Source organism: Tauraco erythrolophus, chromosome 6 (assembly GCF_009769465.1).
Source record: "Tauraco erythrolophus isolate bTauEry1 chromosome 6, bTauEry1.pri, whole genome shotgun sequence".
Taxonomy (NCBI): domain Eukaryota; kingdom Metazoa; phylum Chordata; class Aves; order Musophagiformes; family Musophagidae; genus Tauraco; species Tauraco erythrolophus.
Window position 1 is genome coordinate 48,233,393 of NC_141470.1, and position 27,632 is coordinate 48,261,024.

Consider the following 27,632-nt stretch of genomic DNA (forward strand, 5'->3'; position numbering starts at 1 on the left):
TGGCAGCGGAAAGATCCGAGCTGAGCCGAAGCGGCGCGGCCGCCGCCGGCGGAAACACCCGAGTGAAGGAGGCGGCAAAAGCCGAGCGGGCGCGGGCGAGCCAGGCAAAAGGGAGGAGGGGGGAGTGCCTCGGTGCTCATCTCTCGGCCTCCCCCCTCGGCAACGCAGCCAAAAAAAAACTAGTTCCGCAGAGCCACCCGGGGCGGGACACTGACGGCTTTGTAGACTGATAGCATGGGGGGTGGGGGGGGGGGCCGGAAGGGAAAAGGAGGTGCACCTCCAGGAAGTGGTGGTTGCCATGGGAACGAAGGTCAGGAGGGACGCGTTACCGTGGCGGCCTGGGGACGACGCCGATGCAGCCGCGCCCGGGGCCCGCTGGGGCGGAGGCGGCCGAGGGGCCGGAGCCCGAGGGCGCGGGGAAGCCCAGGGTCGCTTGCCCCTTCCTGGCGTGGAGCGCGGCGGAGGTGGCTGAGTGGGTCGTGCAGCTCGGCTTCCCTCAGTACGAGGTGCGGGGCTGCATGCCCGGGCGGGAGGCCCCCGCCCTCACCGACGACCCTGAATTCTGTGTGTGTGTGATTGTGTGTGAGCGGCGAGGCGGGGGCGGTAGTGGCCGAGAGCGACCCGCGGCCCACCCGCCTTCCCCTCCGCTTCCTTGCCCAGGAATGCTTCAGGGCCAACGGCATCACCGGCCGGCGCCTCATCCTCGTGAACTGCTCCAGCCTGCCCGCCATGGGCGTCACGGACTTTGGCCATATGCAGGTGCGGCCGGCTGCGGGTCCCGGAGCTCCCTGCTCAGCCCCTCCCGGCTCTGACCCTTCCTGCTTGCAAGGAAGCTAAGCTATAGCCTGTGTGCCCAGGCAGACTGCTGGATGACTGGGCCTGAAACTGGGCAACCAAATTGGTTCAGCCGAGCAGTTCTATTTCTTGAGCCTTTTCAGGTATAAATCCTTAGTCGACTGGAGGTTGCAGGCTTCCTCTTTGCGACACCATAAGTGCATCAGAAGTGCTTAGCCTTTCTTTAAGCCTATGTTGCTCCATGAAATTGCTTAGCAAAATGCATGCATCTCTTTTAGATATCCCTCAGAATTTCTTTTCAGTAATTTTCCACTTACTGAACTTAGAACTTCTAAAAATCCGGTCAGATTTAACCTGCAGGAATTGAGCCACCATTATCAAGCAGCGGAAAGGCAACTCATTATTACTTCCTTGTTTTACACTTTGCTGAACACAAACAGCATCTCTCTCTTCCTCATTTTCAAACAAGTAATTGTCTGGTCATTTTCCTTTCAAACCTACATCTTTTCTTTAACAAACACTGATGGTTAAGCTAACTAGACTGGAGTTCAGGGTACAAAAAGTACCCTTCCAAAGCTTCCTGAAGGTTCAGAAAAGAAGCAAGTTGAGTTAAATTTCATTACCCTCCTTCCCCTCCCTAATGGAAACCCCAGAGGGACTTGGGGCTGCATTTACAGAGCCAAATCATGTGTTTTTCATCATGATTTAAAGTTGCTTTCCCCAGGGGACACAAGGTAGAAGTTCAAATAACCAGGAAGAAAGAAAAATCTTTATGCTCCAATGACTAGAGTATGAACATTGTTTGTTTTATTTTAGAGCACCAAAAAGCAATTTCACCACAGTTCTGTCTGGCTGCACAATCTTAACTGTTTGTTTGAAACAAAACATGCCACCAAAAACATTGACTAGTGCCACAACTTTGCCTGTTGGCTGCAGAAGGCATCAAATTACAACTCGTAGTTTTTCAGACAGCAGCCCTTCAAGAGTATTTCTAGTACAAGCAGATACAACCTTTATAGTCATTTACACTTACCAAAGGTAGCGAGAATTTTATAGGCTTTGTAAGCCTCACCCTCACTTTGGGATACAGGGATTATGTATAATGGTATTTTAACTGCTGAGACACAGTAAGCCATGGGTTAGAGACATCAACTGTAACCCATTCTTCCTCCTGTAGAAACTGAAATTCCTCAGGGCTATGATAAGCGATAGCCAGCACACTGCAGCAAGCTTGGAAACAAGACTGTCTGGGTAATGTTTTCCAAAACTTGCAAGTGAATTGGGAACATCTTATAGATTTCAGTGAAACTTAGATGTTCTTGAAGATCATGCCCCCTTCTGCTAGTTATTTGTGTTTTAGAGAACTTGGCTCCGATAGAATCCAAGCATGCAGAGCTCTGAGCAGGATGTGGCCCTTTGGGTCTTTCAGGAAGCGTGTACTAGAGGAGTGCAAAGTTAAGGCCATAATGGTGGGCACATCAGCTTCTCAACAAGAAATATCAATGAAAAGCTGTCAATAGTTGAAACTGAGATAGTTACCATAGAAATAAATGCGATAGCATCAGCTCAGATAGAAACTTTTTGCAATTTAGGGAAAATGGCAGTTTGGTAGAGAACTATACACTGAATTACGTGCAAGCTGATCAGCATGGACAAGTGCAGGTACTGCTAGATTTAATTCCACTGTACTGGTATTTTAAATATCAAAACCACTGAAGATACTAGTTCAGTGTTCTTTTGATACCACACGAAGTAAGGTACTGCTCTTCAGAGTGAAGCCAAAGTTGAGGGAAGGTTTTGAGCAAACGCTGTGAAAGATCAGTAAAACTTTGTGAATTGTACTTCAAACTTCAGTCAAATCAGAAGGTTACGTTCTCAGAGGTGACTTCAAAAATAATGGCAAGGCTCTGTTCACTGACAGTTCCAGGTCCAGCTGGCTCAGCCAGCCAGTCACTCATCATTTTCTTAAAGCGCAATATGGCTTATTTGCTTAATTAGTTTTTGCATCTCTTCTGTGTATAGACTCTGTTGTTGACAATACAACTTAGCAAACAGCAATGTTTTTGCATTAAGCAGAATAGACGCCAGCTCATTCACCCAGAACTTGTTTGTTCTGCAAGTGCAAAGAGGAAAGCAGAGCTATTTGTGCCACTAAGAGACCAGATGTGATGCCATCCCCCACAGTAAATCTGGAGAATGAGCGGTCTGCTCTGCTTTCACAATGTCACACAGGGCTCATGGGTTGAGATCCCTCTCAAGTTGCAACTTTAAGTGTGAAACTGTTCCAAAATTCACAAAATCAGCTATTTTTCCTGCTGCTCTGACACAGAATGAATGGTATTAGCTGTTGCCCTGTGAAATGAGAATTTCTGGTGTTTTGTCTTGTATTTCAGGAGATTTCACAACATGTGCGAGAGTTGCTGCAGATTGAGGAGCCTCTCTTCGACAGATCCATTGCCCTCCCATACAGAGACAACATGGGTCTCTTCCTGGAGCGAAAGTCCCGTTCAGGAAAGAAAGCAGATGCCCTCACTTTCTCACAGTTTATCCAAGAAGCAGGACTGGAGCCCTATGCTACAGTTCCTCCCTTGCAACAAACCCAGACTGGAACAGAAGCAAATGCTCTCCCTGTATTGCAGGGCACCCAGAGGCAAGACTAGAGAGTCACACTCACATTGCACCTACTTTTGTAAGAAGACCATCAGGGACAGCAGAATATACCCTTCTTTCATTGCAGTTTGTCCAAAGAGATGCAGTTCCGAATTCTGCCTTCTTCCAGGTATAGAAAAGGCCGTTGCAGCTCTTAGCCATTTGATGATAATCAACACATCCCTACATTGGCTTTTTTCTGCAATCCTTCATTTGCTTCTAGGAACTAAGTGAAGCATAAGCTATAAATCAGACTGTATCAGTGTCTGTCTTTCACTTCTGCTTCACAGTCGATTAAAAAGAGCAAAAAACAATCACAGACATATTTTAATTACAAATGATTGATAACAACTTCCCTGCAGCGCAGGTGAATAGATTTCTTCCAGGCTTTAGTGTCTGCAGACTGGGCTCACTGTAAAGCCCAAATGTAAGATAAATGGCATACACACAATAACTGGTACACAGGTGTGGTGCCAGCTGCTGTCCATGATCATAATTAAGCAAGGTGCCTAGTTACAACACGCGCAACTAATCCCTGGCCTCTCCACAGAAATGATTTCCTGTGAGGCAAAACCAGGCAGTGGTTTATCATAGTAAACAGTACTGAAACACATGATAGATGATGGCAGGAAGTAAAAGAGAATACTGTAAGCTGAACTAGAGAATTTAGGGAACAAAAAATGTTTTGTCCTGGGTGGATTTGAACAGAATATCCAGTTACCTCCTTTTTCCTTGAAAGAAGTATCACACAGTCTGTGGTGGTGGTAGGGGTGGGGTGCATTATCACCAGCAAGGAAGTATTAATTAGTGCTGATTAAAGCCTGGCTCAACAGAAAGAGTGCTCCTGACTAAATCATTACTATTTTGTCTGGCATCAACAGCTTCTTTGAGATCCCCCACGGGGAAAAAAAACACCACCAAAAACGGGAAAAAAAAAAACAAACCCTGGGCCCAATCCTATTTTGTTATTTTCACCAAAGCTGTAGCCACTACAAAGTAACTGTAATTTAGTTTTGTAATTCAGTTTTCTATTGAAACTGCGACAGAAACCCAGTGAAACTGAAGCTGTTCATAAGCCAAGATGACTATATAATAAGCAAATTTAGACCAAAATAAAGCAAGACTCAGGCAGCCAGGGAGAAGCAAGTTTGCTGAGCAGTCCAGAGAGTGAAACTTGTAGAAGCAAATGTGTACATAGGGTTATTGGCTGCAATATTTTAAAGAGTCCAAGAGTGAACAGTGCTGGTGTTTGCACCCCTCAGTCCTGTGAGGGGGCTGGGATGAGATCTCAGCAAAGCATTCTGCCACGGGCTTCATTATAGTCTATGAGGATTTTGAATCGTAGTCAGTAGTTTCCTCTGGAATTTCTGAGAAAATGTTGGAAGCAGCTGTGGAGAATGGAGGTTTGTCATCCAATGTCACCCAGACTCCACTACAGCTGAGGTAAGAGATGTCTTGATGCTGATCAGCCCACATTGCTTTGTAGGCCAGTCTCCAAAGGATGCCTGGTATAGTAGAGCAAGATGGCACTGGACAATCTCACTCTTCTAGCAGCTGGCTAAAGGGAGACTCTCAGTTATGCAGCTGTCAGATCAAACCAGGGGAAAGTTCTGGGAAGAGACAACAAGTGGAAACATTTATGGGAAATAACAGTCTGACTACAAGGCTCTTTCTTGGGTCTTTGAGAAACAAGCAGACTCGTAGACTTGAATATAGAGTGTTCCAAGCATTAGTCTGCCATGTGGAGCAAAACTGGGCCTAACAGCTCCAGAACAATCCTGTACAAGCAGGAGTCCTTTCCCTCAAGCAGTGTCCCCCTGGCTTAACATCCTCAATAGTCTAGTGCATAAACTACCATAAGTTCATTGGTAATAAGAACTGTCCTCTCTAGACATTCCCATAGGAATTCTTTTTTTGTGTAGCCAGTGCCCCAGTCCTGATCAGTGCCTTCAGATGACCCTGATAAGTAGGCAAACAGGAACCAAGGCAAAATAACTCAGTGATGATAGTCCAGGTGTTTTATTGCTAATACATTATCTAAGGCAATCTTCCCTGGCAGGTATGTGGTCCTAAACACAACACACAGTTCAGCACCTTTCAGCCCAACAAGACAGCCCATGCTTCGGCTGTGGGATAAGGCAAGTTCCAGAGCGAAGTGGACGCCTGGACAAGCAGTACCTCAGCATTCAACCCTTTACTTACTCCTCTTGAGTCACCGAAGAGGCAAAAGCTTTGCTGACAAAACTCTTGTACAGAAACTGTGGGCAGGAAATTTTCTGCTCTGCACAGATGGGGCAGCATTCAGGAAAACAGAGGTTGTTGAGTAATTTCAGTGCCTTCTGATGAGGCAGGCTCTGCTCAGGGCTGCGTAGAAAACGGCCACCAGCCATTCAGCATTGACTCCCATTTTCCCTGCAGGACAAACAAAATCTGATGTCAATTACCAGTGTGCACACAGGTGGGAAGAGATATCATCATCTCCCACTCCTGTGAAGAATTGCATTGGCAATCAGTCAGAGCTGCTTTATTTGAAACCTCTGATCTAGGATCATTTTAGGTGAGGGAGCTGAAATTAATAGTAAGAAGTCTAGTATATCTTGTATTTTCTGCAGCTCATTCTCATCGAGCAAACAGGAGTCCTTTACAGGCTGCATGTAAAGTCATATTCCATTCAGCCATCATGGCATGACGAGCATGGAAGCTGCTTTAAGAGCATTCAGCAACGCAAGAACTAGAAGAGCATGCAGAAGTGTACAATGAAATTGTGATGGACAGAGGTAGCAGCTGGCAATAGGAACAGGACATCCATGGAAACAAGCTGTGCCTGAGAGAAGGGAAAAAGATTTTGGACCATGTTCTTGCTCAGAAAGTATATCTCAGCTCCTGCTCACTGATTTAGCCTCAGAGCTACTATTGTTTCACGAAGGGAAATGGTAGCTGTTTAGAAACTGGTGGCAGGTCCATGCAAAGCTGTGCTCCTCAAAGAAAGAGTGATCCCTGGGGGCACTAATCTGAGAAACTGGTGAAGGAAACACATACCACCTCACTTTGCCCATCCGCTTCCTGTGCACGACTACTCCCTTGCACGCACGCTATTTCCGCTCCAGGTTTAGCTGTCAAGTGGCTGAATTTCTCTGTGAGGGTTTTGTCCCCGCGCTGTGCTCCTAACAAAATTATTGCCACCCCTGACCCAGCCTTGAGTTGTACAAGCAGGGGAACCACCGAGCACGGCTCCTCAGAACTGCTACCAGGTTCGAGCAAAAAGAGAGCTTTTACCTCGGGAACTGCGGGGAGACGTTCCCTGCACAGCACTAGGCTCTCGCAGCACCGAGGGGGTCTGTCCCCTTCGCCCCCCAACTCATCGATGGGCTCCTGGCCAGAGCTCGGGTACTGCGGCCTCACGATGGCACTGCAGCAGCGAGGCTGCTTCAACCTGAAAGCGGAGGCAGCCGAAATGAGAGCGAGAGGGAGACGGAGAGGGAGAGGGAGAGCCCGAACTGCACTGAGGCAGAGCCAGTGCCCGGAGCCGGCGCTGGCCGCACAGCAAGGGTGCGATCATGGGATTTTTCAGGTCCTGCGTGAGAGAAGCTCGGAAGAAACCGCAAGAAATATCCCACTGCACCATCCATGGCTGAGTCAACAGTTGCTGGGATTCATCCCATTAAAGTTTCTTATAACGACTTCTTTCCAATAGCCATCTTAACCAGCTAGAAAGGTTCTTCCTATTTGATGGACCCTCACTGCCTTGTGTTAAAGTTGATCTGTGGACCTTAACACTGCCAATGGAGAGATGGTTGCAGTAGGATTGTTAATTTTGTCATGTAGTGGTCTGTTTAAAAAAAAAAGGAGGGCAGGGAGAGGGTGTGTAAAAATCATCAAATCATCCCTTGCACTTTCTCCCCCAGTGCACATAAGTCATATCACAACTGCAGTGGAATGGGAACGTGTCAAGCTCCAGGTCTCTCTCCACTGCAGCCAGATTCCCTCAAGCAAGGCCTCCCTTCCCCTCCTCTCCCCTCTCTTCCCACCTTCCCTCTCCTCTCCCCTCTCCAGCTGGATCCTTACTACTTGTCTGCTCTCCCTCAGCCCTGCAATCAACAGCCAGCATCACCCAGGTTTAGCTGACAGGGAGAAACTAGGTTTAGCTGATAAGGAGGAGGAAGCAGTTATCCTTTGCAAGATCAGCAAACCTTTTACTAGTAAACAGCCTCACCTGTAGCATGAAGAGCAGTGTCACGTTTGGCCCCTCACTGATCACCTCAGCAGAAGGGCAGGACTGGCCTGGCTGCAGGGGCTGTGCCCTTCCCAAGGGTCAGGAGCAGGGGGAACAGGTCATACTCCTGCACTCCGAGCCCTCGGGAGAGCTACGGCAGCAGCTTCAAGTGAAACACGACGCACCAGGCTTGCTTTTCGACCGTGGAGACTGCAGGCTGCTGCTTTGCACCTTGTTTCCTGTGCTGCCTCACAACAGGTTATCTTGCAGCAATAATCTGAGGCCCTGCCAGGAGCGGGGTTTCAGTGCCAGCTTTGTGTTTGATCTGGAGCTCCCTTGACTCCTTAGCCGCAAAGTCTACAACTTCCTCTAGACAAACAGAAAGCTGAAACTCTAAAGTGTTCCTGTGACTCCAGCAGTTGGGGACTTGGGGAAGTGACCAAACATGACAAGGTCTGCAAAGATGTTTCGTAATAAAATTGTGAGGAGCAGTAGCTTGGCCAGAGCACGCGCGCAGGGCTTGCCCCCTCAGGTCCCAAATGGCAGCAGCACGCCCAGACTCTGAAATGACGTGATCCACTTTACCTGAGGAGAGGGACGGCGGCGGCAAGGCTGTACACAACTCGGGGTTTCTGGATGGCAGGTGGCACGACAGAGCAGATGGATGGCACGTGCGACGGGAGGCAGCAGAGGAATATGTAATGTCCGCTCAGGCCACCAGCTCAGTGTTGTCATAAAAGCGCGTGAGCCCCTGCTTCTGCAGGTCTGCTGCGATAAGCAAGGATAAAGGGAATCAAGAGCCCACAGACCCAGCACAGGTGACTGACCAGCACCCCCGGGCACTGGCAGTGCGGCTACCTGTGCTCTGCCATGTCCAGATGAAACACAAACCACTGCTCCCAGGCTAGGATCGCTGACTGCCTGCCCAAAGAGGCACAGAAGAACTTTGGCTGCTGCCCATCACCATTCCTACATGGCAAAGGGAACAGGCAGCCTCTCTGCCAGGAATAAACATGCGGAGAGCTCAGCTGCCTGGCCCCCGTTCATGCAGGCTGATTTAAAGCCTTTAACTGAAACAGCCGAGCCTTGGGCTCTGGCTAGTTTTCAAGAACTATAAAAAGCCATTTAATAATCCCTGCTTCCTCTCTGCTCCAAGATGATTAGAAATAGGATTTTATTGTTCCAAGTATCTCCTTGGAGGACCGTTATCCCCACTTGTCTCATTTTATGTAAGAGTTTACGGGGCAGTTGACAGTTTCTATGCAAACAGTTGTTGTAATGCTGCAGGCTGATCTCCTCTCCTGGCTGGGCATTCTGACCCCAGCAAGAAGCTTGGATGCTACAACTGACCCTGAAACCATGAAACAAGTAGAGGGATGTCTCCGTTTCAGCACTGCCACTCATTTAGGGAGATGTTTTCTCTGCTAGGTGAATATTTAACAACCTGGAGTCTCAGTCACTGATCAGGCTCTTGGCAAATGACAAGGACAATTTTGAAGAGCCACAAAAATGGGCAGGACTAAACTAAAATGAGCCTTGAAGTAGCCAGTGTTCAAAGAACAGAGTTAATGTGTCCACCACATTTGGATGAGACTGACAAAGGAAAGCAAACAACTAAATTAATGTTTGGTGAACAGTGGCTTTGCAACCAAATAAAGATTTTTTTCTACAACAGCATCCTCTGTTTCCCAATAAAAACGAAATGGAGTTTCCATACCTTCAGTATTTTTGGCAGAAAAACATTACTTAGTGAGTTCTCCCTGAAGTGCTATGAAAAAAGTGCAGTTAAAAGTCCACATAAGTGCACTTCCAGGTCCAGGCTGGGGAGTGCTTACCCAGGCTCTCAGGGTGCCTGGATACTGGGGCATGGAAACAAGCTCAGCGCTTGGGCCAGCTGCTTCCCAAGGTGGCCTCTGCTGACTAACCCAACCTTCAGGCTGTGGCTGTCCCTCAAGGACGTCAACAAACCGTTCTCAGTCCCACTTTGCCTGCAGAAAAAGAGAAGCTGGCATCAGCCTATCATGAACCATGGTTTCTCCAGACCGCGTGTGGCTCTACCCTTCCAGGAAGGGTCCCATGCCGTGTGTCCAGACAGCACATCCCACCCCCACACTCCTTGCATCCAGCCCAATTCATGCCCCTGCTCTCCAATGGGATTGCCAAAGAGGCAGAGGCTGATGGCTGCAGCCTGGCATGCACAGTGTCCGTGGGGCTTGGGGCTAGATCCAGTGAGAATGGCATCCCCATCCCAAACCACACCACCCATGCTGAGTCTAACTGGCCACTAACTGTAAAGCAGCTCAGCAACTAAGAGCTGATACCTGGCAGACACATCAACCCACATGATGGCCAAGCTCAGGGACAAGTCAGCATGAGGAGGATAGACTAGTGACAGCAGAGGCTGCTGCTGAGAAGGGACATGGGACAGCACATGCTAGTGGAGGATGATTGGCTCATTATAAATCGCAGACTGGTGGCAGGAACAAGTCACAAAGGTTGGGCACTACAAGGTGTATGGGGTAAAACTCTGATTTGGTGCTAGAGACAATCTCCATTCACTGCTTTTCTCAGAGGAAAACTATTCCAAGTGATTTAAGACTAACTGACAGTGAGTTTATACAAATGCAGATGTTCAGTAAACGACAAATGTGGATATAAACAGTAGGTGAGTTTTTAACTGTGCAGAACCAGACAAAAAGCTAACGAACTGTAGCATTGTGTTGGAATACCTATATAATGCTTAATTTCATACAGAGCTGATATGAGCCACACAAGAAACTCTCTACAGAGACCAGCCACCTTCACCAGTCCTCCCAGCGAGACGTTCATGCTGTTTAGACCAACACCAGAATGCCCAGTGATGTGCCTGTGTCACGTTTGATGCAGTGGTTTCAGAAGAGCTTGACATGTCAAGGTTTCTCCCTGACATGACTATGTCACCCAGTCAGCACATTGACTGACAGTGAGGAGCTCGCTTCCACCTTACCTGAGGTCATGGAGAAGTTTGCAGAAGAAGATGGCGTGGGCACACATGTTCACTGACAGCTCCTTGCAGCATTTTGTCATATACATCAGGGCCTCCTCACCTTCTACTGCTTCATCAGCCTGAGAGGCACATCTTGGCCCAGAAGGACCAAGCATCAGCAGCGAGGATTTAGAAGAGGAACAAGACCTCTACCCGTGCAGCATAACAGTCCATCCTAGCACCTGTCAGGGTTGTACCTGCAGCGTGAGACCCCAGTCCTTCTCAGGGCTTCTCCTTCCCAACATGGGACCTAGAAAAGTGGCTGGTCCTCAAATGTAATGCAGCCACCGAGCACAAGATGCATCAGTGGATGTCTGAACCCACCCTTTCTCTGATGCTATGTTTCTCTATTACACAAGTCTCAGCTGGAGATTAAAGCCCAGCCATCTACAAGCTGCTGGCACAGCACTTGGGACACACTTCATTGGAGCCACTTCTGGGCTGGAAGCAATGAGAAGATCAAACCTTCAACAAGTGGTTCCATTTTCCAGTTCAAAGCTATTTTTTCATTCACCCTTGGCTTTCCTAGGTTGATACTGTGCCCCCTACCCTCCCCAGCTAAGCAGCCTCTCAGCTCCTTCTCCCTGCACGTATTTGCTATGAAGTCCCCGTGTCATGGTATGGCCAACTCAGCAGCATCCACGCGTGGGAACCTCTGCCCAGGACCTACCTTATTGCTTGAAGAGAGTTGCAGGGATGCTTTCAGTGGTATGAGGCAACCATCAGAACAACAGAGTGACTGCAACTAGCTCAGAAAGCTCTAAAAAAACAGAGCAGTGAGTTCCCTCCTTTGCTAAGGAGATGGCGTTTCAGCCAGCAAAGGTGCTGGGGGTTTAGAGGTGGTTAGAGCAGCACCTCCCAGCTCTGCCTGCTTCAGCAGAGGACAGCTTGGTGCACCATTTAGCCTGATGTGAGGCAAATGTAGAGCGCTCTTGGCTGGAGCAGAACACTGCTGAGCTGTCCGAATTATTTGTGTCCCTTGATGGAACCTGGAGCATGCTTCAGTGTATCACAAACCTGCACTGAAGATGGAGAGAGGTGAAAACTGGCCAGTTCACTAAGGCTCTCTCCAGCTCACCCAACTCAGACACAACTCCCATGGGATGAGAGGCACCAACTGGGCTGAAATGCTCTCAGTCAGGCTCAGCAGGGACAAAAATGAACCTATGTTCCATCGCAAGCGGCTAGAGTCCTGTCTTGCACTATTCACCACCCGCAGCCTGCTAGTGCCCATGACACCATAGTCGGTGCGAGGAACGAGGGTGGCCTGAATGAGGCCCCCAAGTTCCCACCTGCTCAGGTTCTGTCCTGGTTCATTTCCCCCGATGGTGTGGCAGGCATCAGCCCTACCCGCGTGGGCAGCGAGCCCAGATCCTTGCGGGTGCCCAGCCAGGGCACTGCGGCTGCCACGGTGAGTGCCCAGTTACCGGTTAATCGCACACATTCACCTGGGGAAGCTGGGAGTGGGGACTTTTCCAAAGCCACCACAGCATCCCCTGGAGCACAGAAGAAAGCAGAAATCAGTCATAGGGGAGCACCACCTTCATTGCAGCAGTGTCTGTTTTTTTTCTGCTGGGTAGGGCTGTGCCATTGCGAGAGCCAGCAGCTCTCAGCCAGCATGAAAAAATTAGGAGGGCAGGGGTTGAACATGTCTGTATGCCAGCTCCTGCCACACACATGCATGGGGAAAAAGTGCTCTCAACCAGGAGGAGGTTGGCCTCTCCACTGGGGGAAAATGGGTTGAATTTCAAAAGGAATAAAAAAAAAAAAAAAAAAAGTCATTTTTCTACCTTCATGCAAATTCTATCCACAATCTATTTGACCAGCTGGACTGTGCTGCCTAAAAGCAAATACATGCCAAAAGCACACAGGGCATAGGACAGATATGAAAGAGGAAACCTGTGTCCCACTGAGGCTGTCCCAAAATCATCCACATCACGTGGCCAGTGCCTGCCACATTGCTAAAAACCAAATCCAACCAAAATCATCAGCTCTACAGTAATTTTAGGTTTACTACTTACATAAACCCCATTCTCCCCAGCCATAGGACACATTTCCCTGGAAATCCTCCTCTTCCTGCCCACACAGGGTAGTCATGGGTAGCCTGTGAGCTGTGGCCTCAGAGGAATCCAAGGATAACCATTGGGGGTCCCAAATGCTTCCTTGTAGACAAATGTTCCCTGATGCACTACATACAATTGATCAGACACTTACACCAGCCTGGTGCTCTGGAAGGTGCTCACAAAGCTGGTATCCAGCTTCTGGTATTGGAGTGTGAGGAACAGCTAAGTCACTAAACCCATCCCATGGAGCAAATCAGCATTTTCTGTTACGATTGGTCCTGCTTTGCTTGGGACACTGACAGTGCCCATACCCACAGGTCAGAAGCATTACATCCTGCACACTGAGGTCAGGGGATCAGTAGGCGTAGCCACATCATGGCTCCCCTGCTGCTGCACTTACACATCTCCTTACACATCTGTATCATTGGTCAATCCCAAGCACAAGCTGGGCGGAGAATGGATTGAGACCAGCCCGGAGGAGAAAGACTTAGGGGTGCTGCTTGATGAGAAGCTCAACATGAGCCGGCAATGTGTGCTGGCAGCCCAGAAAGCCAACCGTATCCTGGGTTGCATCAGAAGAAGCGTGGCCAGCAGGTCGAGGGAGGTGATTCTGCCCCTCTGCTCTGCTCGCATGAGACCCCACCTGGAATACTGTGTTCAGCTCTGAGGTCCCCAACATAAGAAGGACATGGAGCTGTTGGAGTGAGTCCAGAGGAGGGTCACGAAGATGATCTGAGGGCTGGAGCATCTCTCCTATGAAGACAGGCTGAGAGTTGGGGCTGTTCAGTCTGGAGAAGAGAACGCTCTGGGGTGATCTTATAGCAGCTTTCCAGTACCTAAAGGGGGCCTACAGGAAAGCTGGAGAGGGACTTTTTACAAGGGCGTGTAGTGACAGGACAAGGGGTTTAAATGGCTTTAAACTGAAAGAGGGCAGATTTAGATTAGATCTAAGGAAGAAATTCTTCCCTTTGAAGGTGGTGAGGCACTGGAACAAGTTGCTCTGAGGAGCTGTAGATGCCCCATCCCTGGAGGTGTTCAAGGCCAGGTTGGATGAGGCTTTGAGCAACTTGATCTAGTGGAAGGTGTCCTTGCCCACGGCAGGGGGGTTGGGACTAGATGATCTTTAAGGTCCCTTCCAACTCAAACTATTCTATGATTCTGTGATACCACCAGAAGAGCATTCAGGACCCACGCTTGGAGAATACATTTATTTTATGGCTTCATCAGATTCCTCCAAGGGTATGTTCACCTTCTCCTGTTGCTTCCTAACATAAATCTCAACCAGTGACACCATTCCAACTTCTACAACTAAGCAATGTCAAGGCCTGGGGCATGTGAAAAAGCCTGGGAGCAAACCGTTCCCTGGCCAACAGCATCTGGGGTTGCATAGGATGAATGCTGCCAGCAGGTGAAGGAAGGTGATCCTTCCTCTCTCAATCCAGAATGCCAGTGTCCAGTTCTGGGGTTCTCTGTATAAAAGAGATGTGGACATAGTGGAGAGAGCCCAGAAAAAGGCCACTAAGATGACTAAGAGAGCATCTCTCGTATGACGAGAGGCTGACCTAAGACTGTTCAACCTGGAGAAGGCTCAGGTGGGATCTTATCAATGTGTGTAAGTATCTGATAAGAGGGAACGAAGAAGAGGGACCCAGACTCGTTTCAGTGGTGTCCAGTGACAACAAGAGGCAGTGGGCACAAACTGAAACGTGAGAGTCCATCTGAAGACAAGCAAACACTTTTTTACTGTGAGAGTGGTCAAATTCAGGAACAGGTTGCCCAGAGAAGCTGAGTCATCTCCAGCTGTGGAGATACTGAAAACTCAAAATAGACACTGTCCTGGTCTGCCTGTTCCAGGTGACCCTGCTTGAACAGGACTGGTCTCAATGATGAAGAGGTCCCTTCGAACCAAAACAATTATGGGAGGGAAAAAACCCAAACATGAACAGAAAAAAAATTGAGAGTGCACAGTGCAGCAGGGAGGCCAGAACCCAAACCTGCCCTCAGACCAGTACATCGCTACATATAACCTTCTCCTTCGTGTGACCACTCCTGCGGCAGCAAACTCTCCTATAACATTAAAATGAATTCATCTGTGCTGATGGTATTGAGGGAGTGAAATAAGGTACTGCTGCAAGCAAAGTCACTCCACGGTGACACGCATTGTGCTTTTCAGGACATGAGAAGCATGTCCCTGCACGCTCACTTTGTGGGAGGTGTGATAAATTGCTCAGGATTAGCACACAGAGTGACAAAGCGCTTAGTGTGGGAAGGAAGTAAAAAGCCCAAAGAGAAAGAGACAGCTTTATTTAAGGAACTGAAGTGAGGTCTGGAAGGATGAAGCCAGCAGTTGCCTGAGGAGTTATGTTTCTGAGAAAGTGCAATTCAATCCTTCCTGGTGTAACACTTTCAGAGAAAAGAGCTGCTGGTGCCTGCAGGTTTGTCCCTCCTTGCTCCCCATCCAACCCAGCAGGGCTCTGACCAGCTCCACACTAGGTGCCTGTTCTTCCCTGACAACGGGATCTTCCAAGAGCTGCAGGGTGCCAGCACAAGGATACTGGCAGAGGCTGCTGCCCTGGCTCTCTGCAGAAGTTCATACAACACCTCTTTTCCTAGGGTGACCCAGAATAAACCAAAAAAAAAAACAACCCAAAACTTTAAGGTGCAGCTGGTCCTTTCCCCCAAAACACTCTTTGATGCAGGGAGAACACAGTCCAGTAGGCTTTACTCCAGCCACAGCCATGACTCACGATGCTCAAGCCAGCTTGAGGGTTACAGCGACTGGTCAGCACTCTGGTGGAGAGACCCACGAGTGTGATCGATCTGTTCCTCCTGCAAATAAGCCCAGGCACCACTCAGAGCAAACGTGACCTTGCTGCGCCCAGCAACTTCCCTCCGTAAACAAAAGCGATGCCTGGCTTACAGCCAAGTCAAAGTGAATTGGATTCCAAAAAGAATCAACCCTGGTGGATCAGTACCATGGTTTCGCTGGCTACATCAGAGCAGCTGCCTTCAACCAGCCTGAATGCCACTGTCCCACAAGCCACGGGCACGCACTGTCACTGACGAACGTTGATCATGCAATGAGTAGTAACAGAGTCACTCTGTTGGCACTAGACTGGGTTTTGCAGTTTCCTCTTTCACTGGTGAGGCAATGGCCAAGCAGGCTGCTTCACAGGTGCTCAGTTCTTCCATCGGATTTGCTAGAAAAGAGAATGAGCCATGACTAACATCAGTGCTGAACACAGATCCCTCAGGGGCCAAGTCAGTGAGTCTCAATCCCTGACACGGACAACTATGGCCAGAGGGTGCTATTTCTATCAGTTTCACCCTTCATTCTTACACTGAATGCAACCCCAAACATGGGATTAGCTCCCCAGCTATTCCCAGGATAAAAAATATATAGGACAGCCATGGCCTTACACCTAATCTATAGCTGATTCTGATGAGCGTCTGGAAGAAAAAGTAGGCGTTTCTTACCATGTTGCTGAGAATGCTGTTTATCTTCTCTTCATCTGCAGAGCCTCGCTCCACCTTGCATTTATATGCTGTCAGCTGGATACGATCCTTTAGATCCCTGTACGTCTAGATAAAGAGCAAAACCAGCACCCAGCTGAGTGAAGAGGATGCTTCCACAGTTAGATGGTGCCCTGTAGATGAGCAGGGCAACTCTTCCATCCCCCCTCAAGTTCCCACCACAGCACAATTCCACAGCACAAACACTGGGAGCCACTCTCCTGGTTCACTTGACTTCCACTGGGAACCGTATCACTGCCCCCAGGCCACAGGAATAAACAAACCCCACCAGGCACGAAAGCAGTGGCACATGGCAGAGCATGGGAAAACTAGGGAGAAAAAGCAGGCTCTTGTCCCATCTCTTCACATGCACAGCAGGGACCAACCTCAATGGCAACATCATGGCACTTGTATTTGGTGGCGAGGTTCAATCGTGTCTCCACATCCTCCACCAGGCGCACATACTCCTGCAGCACCTGCGAGGGAAGGAAGAGTGTCTCATCTCCCTTCTGGAGGTACCTCTTGCCTCCTCCTCTCACCCCAGTCACAAAACCTTTCGAGGTCACTGGTCATACAGACTTGACCCCTTCCCTCCTAAGACAACAAGTGACCAGGACAAGACTCTTCAGGACTCCAGAGACAGTAAAGCTTCACTCAACAAAGCTCAGAGTCCTAGGCTACCTTGTTCCTATGGATCGGGTTAACCATTGACAGCCAGATTAAGCATAAGAAAAGTTAATGCAGCAAACAAAGGTGGCAATGCACTGTGGGGAGACAGCACCAGACAACTCTAAGCCTGCTGTCCCTCTTGCAGTCAGACCTAGGACCCAGCTCTCACTACCACCCATACTTGCTGTTGATGCATAGGTCACTCAGCTGAGTGCTGCGCCCACCTGGCAGAGCCAGCAGCTTGGCAACCTGTTCTCCCACTCCCAGCTAAGAAGCAGCTCATCTGGGGAATCGTTCACATCCCAAATCCCAACAAAGAGCCAAAGGACATAAGCAGTGGTTCCTTGTTCACCTGCACAGGAGCATTGTTCCTCTGCAAGATCTCCACCACCCGGTGGAAGCCAATAGGTGCCTTCTTCTTGGTGTACCCCAGCCAGTTCTGAAATGAGAGCCGAGCCCAATGTTAATCCTAAAGGGCAATCCCTCCAGCCACAAGAAAATGTTTTTCCCCAATGCCAGCCAATGTATGCCACCAGCCACCACATGCACCACTGGCAGAGACCATGCAGTGGCTGGCTGCAGGCTGGCTGCGAACTCTTTGGTAACAGAGCACGAGGGCAGCTCCTTTCTCTGACCTTGTTGCTGCAGCCAAGTCAGGCCCAGCAGAGGTCTTAGGCAGGGAGAGGAGGAATGTATTGCAACACCCTGCAGCAGAGGTGCTGGGCCCTGCTGAAACAAAATGTTTGTCCAGTAACTCCAGAACAAGCCAGCTATCAGTAGTAGATACCAGCACTTGGAATTGAGTCTCCATCAAGGCTTTCTGCTGCTCACCTTGGTAGTGAAGAGAGCATCCACATCATCCCAGGCTCGCAGCTTGGCACGGGCAGCCAGGGCAGTCAGCACATACTGCTTATCAGGAATCTGCAAGGCAGAAAGCTGCAGTCAGAGCACCAGCACAGCTCTCAGAAGACCTGTGTGGGTTGGACAGGAATGGCATCCGCCCCCAGCCCTGTCCGGATCCACACCAAGAGCCAGGCAAGGAGGTGAGATGCTGCCTGAGGCCAGGGCCAGCACTGCAAAACGCATGATTTTTTGCAGTAGGTAGGGATTTGCAAGTGCTGCTGCAGCCAGGGTGCACCCAGTGAAAGCCTCTACATGGCTCCCGCTTGCCTTTCTGAGCCTCCAGAATGGCCCTGCTCAAGGACGCCATGTCTGCCCCCAGTCTCAGTGCTGAGCCCCTCAAACTTTTCCTACCCAGCCCCCTCACTAAATACGATTTGGCTGCCCACATTTTCAGCTAGTGCTGCCACAACAGCAGGAGACTCACGTACCTTAAATGTTTTCTTCAGGTTGGTCGGGCTGCTGAATGTTCCCTAGAGAGAGCAGACAAGTCAGTGCAGGGCAGGCCACGGGAGAGGTTCAGAAACCTGTTGTAAGGCATTTGCCTCACACAGGGTTGATCTCCCCGCTTTTTGCTCATGTCAGTGCCACAGGAGGAAACAGCTGGCAGAAGAGAGCAATTATCCCACCCCATTAGCCCTCTAGTTGGTTTCTCCTACATCCTCAACTGATGCATGTCCAGCACTTCCAAGACCAGCATCACACACCTCAGCCTCATGGGATTAAGGGCCAATTCTGTCTCCTTGGAGCCAGAAATAAAAGACAGTGATTTCTAGGAGGCAACTTCCTGACAGGCTGTCCCAGATTGAATGTCCCATCTTAAAGCACAAAAGAAAACTCCAAACTGGTCTCAGATGGACAAGAGGAGCTGGGTTCCTCTAGGTCTCTCTGAGAGATGAAATATGACGTCCCTCCCCTTCTTTCCTTAAAATGCCCCAGTTTAGCCACCCTACAGATTGAGGGCCAAAGGGATGAGATGTAACTCTTCTCCCACGTCAACCTCACCTCAGCCTCTGTGTAGTGGTAAAAACAGGAATAGAAGAGGGTGGTCACTAGTGGCATGTTGAGAATTGAAGCCTTGCGAGGATATTTCCGAAATATCTCTGACTGTCCAGCTGTCTCCAAGTGCCGATCATTGGCCTGCGGAACACGAAGACACAGAAAGGTGTACATGAGCCAGGGCAACTGCCTGACCTAGCTGCAGGGTACGGACCTGGGGAGAGTGTTGTAGCAATGCACAAGCACAGCCTCAATGTGCCATGAAGTCTCAGGTCTGGTATTTCACACATGTGCCTGGCGTAGCAGCTTGGATAGCAGTTGAACTACACTAGCCAGGGCAGGCTGGTTAAACCCAAAGTGGTATGAGTTAGGGACAGATAGAGATCTCACAGCTAGTCCCAGTCATCTCCTGACCAGCAGGGAAGATTTCATACCTCAATGATGATCTGCCGCTCCAACAGGGTATAATGGTCTTGGATGTGGGAGGTATCCTCAGCTGAAAACGGCAGCCTGGCCACACAAGGAGGAAGGAGACACTGTCAGTAGCTCTTAACACAGCACACTTCAAAGGATGCTCTTCTCTACCAAACATGCTCCGCACAGACAGAGATGTGGGGAACACTTCCCATTCTCCCCAGCCTGAGTAGGTACTCAAGCTTTTGCCCTGCTGCCCTCTTCAACTGGCACTCTCCTAGACAGGCTCCAGAGAAGGAAAAATTATGTGGCATCTCTCAAAGAACAATGTAAAGCTGATGCTACCGATTTCCTCAACTGCTCAGGCATCCAAGCTTTCATCCTTCACAACCTAAAGATCAATGATCAGATGGTGCCTGAAGCATCTTTGCCCCCAGGTAAGCAGCAAAAGCTGCTGGACTAGTGATCACCACAAATTCTTCCTCCCTGGTCTACCTTGTACCCACAACACCTTGCTCCCACTGAGGCAAAATCAACATCAGCTCTCAAACTACATAACCTGTGGCACTGGGACAGAGGTCTAATTTTCTTTACTACCACCTTCTGTGAAGCACCCACATCCTTCCCACTTTCTTGCATTTTTTCTTACCCTATGCAGCCTTTCAGAAATTCCCTCCTTTTTTCTACATCCTGGATGTTCAAATGCTCCCGGTACTGGGACAGCTGGAGGGAGAGGGAAAAGAAGCACAGTCTTTTCTCATGGATTTCAGAGATAAAGGACTCCAGAGGGCAAAATGGGGATGTAAAGCTCTCGCCTGACTACCAGACACCCTGCAGCCAGCCTCCCCCTGCTCACTACACTCCCTCTTCACTGAGGAAAGGGAGCTTCTGCTCCTGGGAATACTCACAGCAACTTCCTCAGTCCTGTCTAGGAACCTGCAAAAGGGAATGAGCAAGCATTAACTGGGAGGCACGTTTCTGGCATCATGCTCAGCCTCAGCACAAGGCTTGGCAAGAGTCTCACCTGAGCAGATCCAGAAGCATCTTCTGCTCACCCGTCTCTTTGAGGAAATGGATCAGATGACACAAGGCCACCTGCCGCACCTCCAGCTCCCGAAACAAGATCTCTACAGGAGAGAGAGGTACGTACAGGTGGGTAAAGTAAGTTTGCACTACCAGGCCAGAGGGGCCTAAGCATAGTGCATGGAGCCACAAGCCACTGGCAGGATTCAACAACCTTATCCCATCTGAAAGCACAGTCTTGGAGGCTAGAGCCCAGGAGAAGAGCCCATTCACTAGGCTGCCAGCTGAATTCACAGCAGTGTACAACCCTACAGATTCATTTTCACTCACCCCATCACCACTACCGCCTACCACTGCTTAAAGCTTCTTTCTAGGGTCTTCGTGGGCACCACCCCCCCCGCCATGTTATACTCGCTGCAAAAACACTTCCTGCTCAGTGAAGTAGCAATACCCCAGATGCTCTCTTTGTGAATTGCACTCAGTGAAAGAACTAGCCCCTCTGCCTTTAACTGAAACACACTATAGAAACCTTGGCCCCAGTCACACTTACCTCTCCTTAGTGTCCGTTTCAGGAATATCAGGACCTGTGTGCACAGAGAGGCAGCTCTCAGATGATCTGATCAGTCTTCACCAGAATTAGACAGACAGTAAACCAGTCAAGGCCTGGAGGAGCTTTTGCAAAGGGCCTCTGAAGACACAGAGCTCTTAAAGCACTGAACTAAATTCTGCTACCCACTGGACACAGGACAAGGAGTGAGCCAGGACCACAGCTGCCCAGATGCCTGCCTAAGCTCCTACTCTGGAGCTTACATAAGTGAGACCAAGATTTACACAGAAAAATCTTTCCATGAGAAATCCAAGGGCTTAAAAGACCTGGATGAGGGAATCTCTGACACAGTCCCATTTGCTGCCTGATGCTTTGGAAGCCAGATAAATTGGAGAGGCCCCTCAAATCTTCCATGCTTCAATGAGCAGATTAAACCTTGGCCTTCAAGAAGTTGCTGCAAAGATCTGTAAGGCTGAAGGATCAGGTTCTTTGTTATTAACCTGACATGAATTCTGCAGAGCGGCAGGAAACCCAGCAGGACTATGGAACTTCCCAGTCTTAGGCTGTGACACTTTTCATTAATTTCTTAGTTTTAAGTAAAAAATAACCCCCCGTCTTGCAATTTTAGGTGGCCAACTGACTACATTCACACAAGCACCCTCTGTGGGGTCACCAAGGAAGTCCCAGCCCTATATGGTGCCATTAGGACTCACAGCTGTAATGACATTCCCATCGTGGCCTGCCACAGCTTCATCCAAGAGCACCAGCTTGTCCTGCAGGGAGCGAAATCTCTCTAGAGAACAGACCTGGAGATAGAAGAGGTTTAAGTAGGCACATGGGACATCAGACAATGCCCAAGTTAAACCAACCCCCCAAGGTGCTACCCATTCTTCCTCCATGGGCCCTTCAGCAACATGAGTAACTGCCCTCCCAACCAGCGCAGAACTTCTAATTTAGCTGAAATCGTGTGCTGCACGATCCCTGGGAATCTGTCCACAGGGGTTGCAGAGTTAGCCCTTATTCATTACTGCCCTGGCTAGGACAGGAGACATTGAACATGCAGCACAAACACCCTTGTAACAGGGCAAAACTTCCCTGCACACCACAAACCAACAGCCCTGACAGGATGAGAGAATTCTGCACGGCTCTTTCCACAGAGGAGACCAGAAAAGTAGAGTTGTAAGACTCTTCCTCTCTTCTTTTTATCTCCTAATTGCGGCCTCTCTCAGTCTTTAGTTCACCTCAGCCTTGAGGAGACACATGCAGAGTAAAACCACAAGCTCCCTGTGTGTTCACTGCAAACTGAGGCAGCTGAGACTAAGATTCCAGCTCCAGTGTAACCATGATTGCTTCTGTCTTCCTCCCTCCATTTGCCACCAACTAAGAAGGGAAGTAAAGACCTATACCCTCAGATTTCTTCCATAAATCCAGCCCCAAGGAGCAGAAAGGGTAGACAGGGACACAGCAGTATAAATATCTCCTGTCAGAGCCTAGCTGAGGGCACGACTCAAGTAAACAATGCAACAAAACTCTGAACTTCTCCTACTGCTCCTGAGCTAGTGTGATCCCAGCACTGCCACCTGGCAAAGCAGCGGACAGGCAGAGCACCATTCCTGCTAGATGTTGCAAGCAACATGGATCCCCTCCCTGCTCCCAGAACAGCCAGGAGCATACGGAAGTGTAAAGCAGTTTAGGATCACACCCCCTGCATCTCTTGCAAGCAGTTTCAAGTGGAAAGTTCTTACCTTGCCCCTCTGCATTCGCCTGACTGTATCTTTGGGGCTCCAATCACTGCTGTAATCCTGCCATAAGAAAAATAAAGAGCTCTTGAGCCTCAAGAGGTCAGTTTACACCAGCAGGCCCCAAGCTGATTTCCACTTGTGCTGGATCAGAGTGATGGCCCATGTGTAGCTTCTCAGACTTATCATTCAGCTGCCCCAAGGGGGTTGTTAGTAGGATGTGTACCTACACTGCTCAGGTGCAGATGCTGGGCCCTCAGACTTCACATGCTGGTGGAGAGGGAGGCTGAAGACTCAGGTGTTAACACAGAGTCTTTCTATTGCTTCAGTAAGGTCCATCATCACATCCTTTATTAGAAGTGCATTTCAACAGGTTTTCCTCCTTGCAAATTAAACCTCAATGTTGCTTTCAGAAGGACGAACAAAATACGTGCAAAACTGAGAGGGAAGGAGTCAGTTTCTTGTTACAAATCAGACAGACTCCTGCTGGTGAGCCTTCCACAGTCTTGTGGAGAATGCAGGGACAACAGCCTCAGGGAAGTGCCTGGAGAATTTCACAGGACTAGTACAATGTGACAAGAGCACTGAAACCTGTAGCAAGATCATCTTAAGATAATATGCTACCACTACTGTAATGACCAAAGGTCTTCCCCTGCAGCCTGCAGACACTACGATCTGGAAGCACTGGATAAAAAGCGGTGGTGGCCTGAGCCACTCCTGAACTCAGACTCCACGAATGCATTTAAGTCTTTGTGAGGCAGTCGAGTCAGTGGTTGTAATCCAGCCTTCTGCCACCTAGCAGGAAGAATCCACCCAGTTCCAAAATCCACTAGATTCTGCAACACCTAACACTGCCTATCTGGGAGAACATTCCTGCCAACTGGAACTCCACCTCTGTGCAACTCCCTCTGTGCTGTCCCAGTGATTCATGAACCAAGAAATTTAGAAGCTTTTAGATTTAAAAACTTAAAAAAGCACACGTGATGCCAACTCATCTGACCCAGCATGAAAGCAGCTTACAGGCAAAGCACCGTTCAGAAATTCTTTTCACATAGGCTGTTAGGCCATTCATTAGGAGAAGGAGTAACTAAGACCCCTAGGAAAGCTCCCTACTTCTGAGCAAAAGCAGAGAACATCTAGATTACTGTGAGGCTGCATTTTGCAGTTCCCTGTCCTATTCCCCGCATTGCCCTCTGCTGCCTGAAATAGCAATGAATCACTTCCCATGAAATCAATAGAGTAGGAATTTCTCTTGGCAGTACTGTGTTCTCAGCACACCACAAACACAGGCTGCTCACCTTGTACTCAGCTTTCGGCCTGCGCAGCTCTGGGGCGTAGTTTTTAACTCCTGTGTCAGAGAGGGCTGAGAGGGAAAGGCATAGCTGAGTAGCACATCAAAATTCTGATTCAAACCCACTTCCAAAACCGCCCTTTTCTTGGATTTTGTGGTAGAAGACTCAATCTCAAGCACCAAATGGCAATACAAAATTGCTCTAAACCCAACAGTTGTTAGTTGTACTTAAGTAGATTACTCCAAACCATCACGCCAACTCTTTTGCTTCTTTGCTGAATGACTTTCAGACAACCCATGATTCAGTTTCCCTTTCTGCAACATAAGGAAGATGACACTTCCCTTTTTTTGAAAATGCTTTGGTTTCCATAAATCTGTACCCCTCCCAAAATGAAGCAGGGATTCAAAACTTACCATCTGAGAGGGACTGGAAACTTGGAAGTTTGTTTCGTCCTGAAATCAAAACGAACACTCATGAGAGACCATCTCTTCACCAGCAACATCTCTTGCAGAAAGAACACAAGCCTAGACTGCAAGACAGCACGCTGCAGCTACGCCACTGTAGAACAAGCCACCCTGTAGAGAGATTCACACTACACCGGCGTAGCGGGGGCTCACCTGCTTGCAGTCTAATGCTTTGAAGTTGTCTGTGGCATCACACCCTGGCCCTAACTGCCCTCTTGTTGCTGAGGCCAGGAGAGGGTAGAGAACCTGAATTCGCTTATCTACTTGCAGAGCAGAGGCTCAAGCACACAGCACTGCTTAGGCCACGGCAACATGGACAGCTTCGTTCACCAGGACTGCAATTTGGAAGCCTTTCATTATCACTGTAGTATCAAAGTTGAGAGTAAAAAAACACCCCAGAAGAAGAGAGACAAAGTAAAAGCTGGTTTGTTGGCTGGCTGTGAGACAACAGAGCTGAACTGTTGCAAGCTGCGTAAGTCTCCTCATGGCCGGCTGCACAGTTTCCCCCATAAACAGCTATGCTACCGCTGCTGGTACCATGTGCTTGCTGAACTAACTACAACATCAACAATAGCCAGCTGAGCTCCAAATAAAGGATAATCAACCTGTCTTCTCTACAGTACTGAAGATCAAATGAGGGGCACATGGGTCAAGTCAGTCCCTTTGTAGCCTGCTTTTTTCCACCACGCAAACGGATTGCTGTACAGTGCTGTGCTCTACCTTGCTTTTCTGTGGAACCTGGCTTTTAAGAAGCCATAATCTCCAAAGCGCCCTCTCATACCACAAAAGCATGTGATCTGCACAAGACAGTCTGCAATTTCTGACCCATGAGAGATACTCTCTCACACTGAGGAGGGATCAGAGCCTCCTTGTTTTGCAATACACTTAAGAGAAAACATTTACATAAGATAACATAATTGCCCCTTGACACTCTTGAGGGAAAACCCACTTGTCCATACTGTATATGAGGAACCTCACCTTTGAATAGGCTGCTTAGGGAGTAGGAGGACACTTGTTTGGGAAAAGCAGCATAGGAGGAAGAGCCCTTCTGTAGGCTGGAGTCTTGGCCCTCCAGCGAGCTAGTGCTGCTGGAGGCTGTCTCTTTGATTGACCAGGAGATACCTATGTGCAGACAGAGGTAATTTATAATAGAGAAAAACAGCCTGTAAAGAATGATCTATGGCATGGTAGGAACGTTAGCAAGTGTGTCCTGGTCAATTCTGCACTAGCACATCCTTATAACTTTGACTCTCAGAACTAAGCAAATGCAGTGCACAGAATTCCAGTCTTGTGTAATACTGCTTGTTAAACAGTTGTGCATTGTCCTCCAGAAATGGTTGATTTCAGCAATGTTGTACAGCTGGTTATGGCTTATATAAAAAAATGCATAGATCACACATTTATATGTTGTTGCATGGGGTAAAGCATAATCCTTGCTCTAAAGGTACAGAGCAAGACAGAGAATTCCTGGCTTACCTCAAATTACACAATCATAAGAGCATACCTCCCTGAACACTGGAACACACAGCCATCAGTGTGCATATGCTGCTGGCAGCAATGCACGTCCCCCTCCTGCTTGTTCGAGACACAGTCTTCCCTTCTTCTCAAGCAGCTTCACAACACACACATTTTAAGACAGGGTGATAGAGCAAAAAAGCTGATAGGTAGAGACCTTGGTTAGGAAAAGAAATGGCCTGAACCAGAGGGAGGAGCTACAGCAGAGGGCAAGAAGAACAGACTCTTTGAAGGTCCTCTGAGTGATCCAAATGTAAATTTTCACTGTTTGGCACTGACTAGCAAGCGCAATATATTTTGTGGGTCATGAACTCCAAAGTGCAGCAGACAATATCGTGCGTGGATCATGAGCTCACTCCCATCATCACTAGAAACACATTTACTTAATGCTTACAATTCCCTTTCAAACTTCAAGCATAAGAGTCAGTCTATAAACACACACTAAACCTTGGAATATCTCCTTAAAGTGCTGTGGGGACAAAGCACAGAGAACTTCAAATGGTGCCATTTCAGGCAGTAGCGTGAAGGAAACGATCACCTAGAACTCTGCAGGTCAGCTGAGCATAATGAATATCAAGCCATAACCTCCAAAATATCCGCTCTAAGCTGGGCTACGTATTGGGAAACCCAACATGGTGAATTCCCTCTGCTTGTCTGCACTCCTCTTCTTTATGTAATTTGGGCTTTTGTTCGCTCTCTTTTCAGTGGACCTGCACAGGTAAATCAAGTGGCTCACAATGTGACCTGAGGAGACTAGAATTAGATGAGATATGCAGGGTTAGATAGCAGGTAGTACTCCTGACCTCGACTAAACGACATGACTCAAGTGGTAATTTTAAACTCCCTCTGTCTCAAGGAAAACTTGCAGTGCTTCTGCACTTACTTCCCACAGGTTCTCCACTCCAGCTGACCCTCTCAAGGTCATCATCATCATCATCGACAATATCCCGAAGGCTATTCACTGCCCGTTTGGATTCCTTTAGCTAAGAACAAAAGAAAGAGCTTGTATAAAGACCACCAGTACTGCAAAGTGCACTTTGTTTCCTATTACCTTCAAAAAATCTCCCTCAAGGCTTTCGATACCTTCTTCAGCTTTCACTGCCTCCGCTGGAGGAGGTATTTTATACCGGTAGGTGTTCAACAGACAGCCCATCCTCACCACCTGGAATCCAAAGGCCACCGACACCTACACAGACACTGACAGCTCAACCAGCAGGAGATGCAGTTAGAAGCACGGGTGAGAAACCACGGTCCTAACGAGACTTCTGATTAGCTACCGTGGAGGGCGAGACAGGAGCCCTTGGTGGCCTCCACATAGGGCAGGAGGTCACCATCCACCCCACCCACGAAGCGCGGACCCTCGGCGAAGAGCAGGGCCGCGGCCTGGGCTGGGACAGCCACGGGGAAGGCCTGCTCGGGGGAAGGGGGTCTCACGCCAGGCCGCAGCGCCCCGGCAGACGCGGGGTCGGACCGTACCTGCGACAGCTCATCATCCTCGTCGTCGAAGGTGAAGGCCCGGAACTTGGAGCTGTGCCAGTACTCCTCCTCGTCCGCCCTCGCCCTGCTCATCTGCAACGGCAACGCGCGGCTGCCTGAGGAGAATCACCACCTCCGTCCCGCCCCTGCCCCTGCCTCCTGGTCCCGATCCCGATCCCGCCTCCCGGCTCCGCTGCCCCCCGCTGTCTCTCACCTCCCCGCGCCTCCTCTCCCGCGCCAGGCACCGCCACCGGCAGGGCAGGGGAGGGGAGGGGAGGGGAGGAATGGCAGGAAGGGCGGCTGCCGCGCACGCACGCCGGGACGGGTAGTCTCCCC

The 27,632-nt window shown here is 49.2% G+C and overlaps 2 protein-coding genes across 3 annotated transcripts; one reads left to right on the plus strand and one right to left on the minus strand.

Moving 5' to 3' along the window:
* The first annotated feature begins 353 nt into the window (after nt 1-353).
* SAMD15 (sterile alpha motif domain containing 15) lies at nt 354-4,267 on the plus strand. The gene is made up of 3 exons (XM_086613449.1): nt 354-506; nt 661-759; nt 3,189-4,267. Exons 1-3 carry the CDS (start codon nt 354-356, stop codon nt 3,453-3,455), a joined length of 519 nt encoding a protein of 172 aa, XP_086469575.1. The 3' UTR covers nt 3,456-4,267.
* A 10,474-nt stretch (nt 4,268-14,741) lies between these two features.
* VIPAS39 (VPS33B interacting protein, apical-basolateral polarity regulator, spe-39 homolog) lies at nt 14,742-27,567 on the minus strand. 2 transcript variants are annotated; one of them, XM_086612778.1, is made up of 20 exons: nt 27,511-27,567; nt 27,297-27,389; nt 26,704-26,803; nt 25,284-25,427; nt 24,255-24,293; nt 23,848-23,912; nt 22,556-22,612; nt 21,524-21,616; nt 20,814-20,847; nt 20,265-20,367; nt 20,149-20,176; nt 19,890-19,963; nt 19,261-19,336; nt 18,833-18,967; nt 18,259-18,300; nt 17,759-17,848; nt 17,280-17,366; nt 16,645-16,734; nt 16,223-16,327; nt 14,742-15,945 (listed from the first exon to the last, which is right to left on the minus strand). In XM_086612778.1, exons 2-20 carry the CDS (start codon nt 27,387-27,389, stop codon nt 15,925-15,927), a joined length of 1,476 nt encoding a protein of 491 aa, XP_086468904.1. In that variant the 5' UTR covers nt 27,511-27,567; the 3' UTR covers nt 14,742-15,924. The 2 variants fall into 2 exon arrangements, with proteins under 2 accessions (XP_086468904.1, XP_086468905.1); XM_086612779.1 differs by lacking the exon at nt 25,284-25,427.
* Nucleotides 27,568-27,632: the final 65 nt, after the last annotated feature.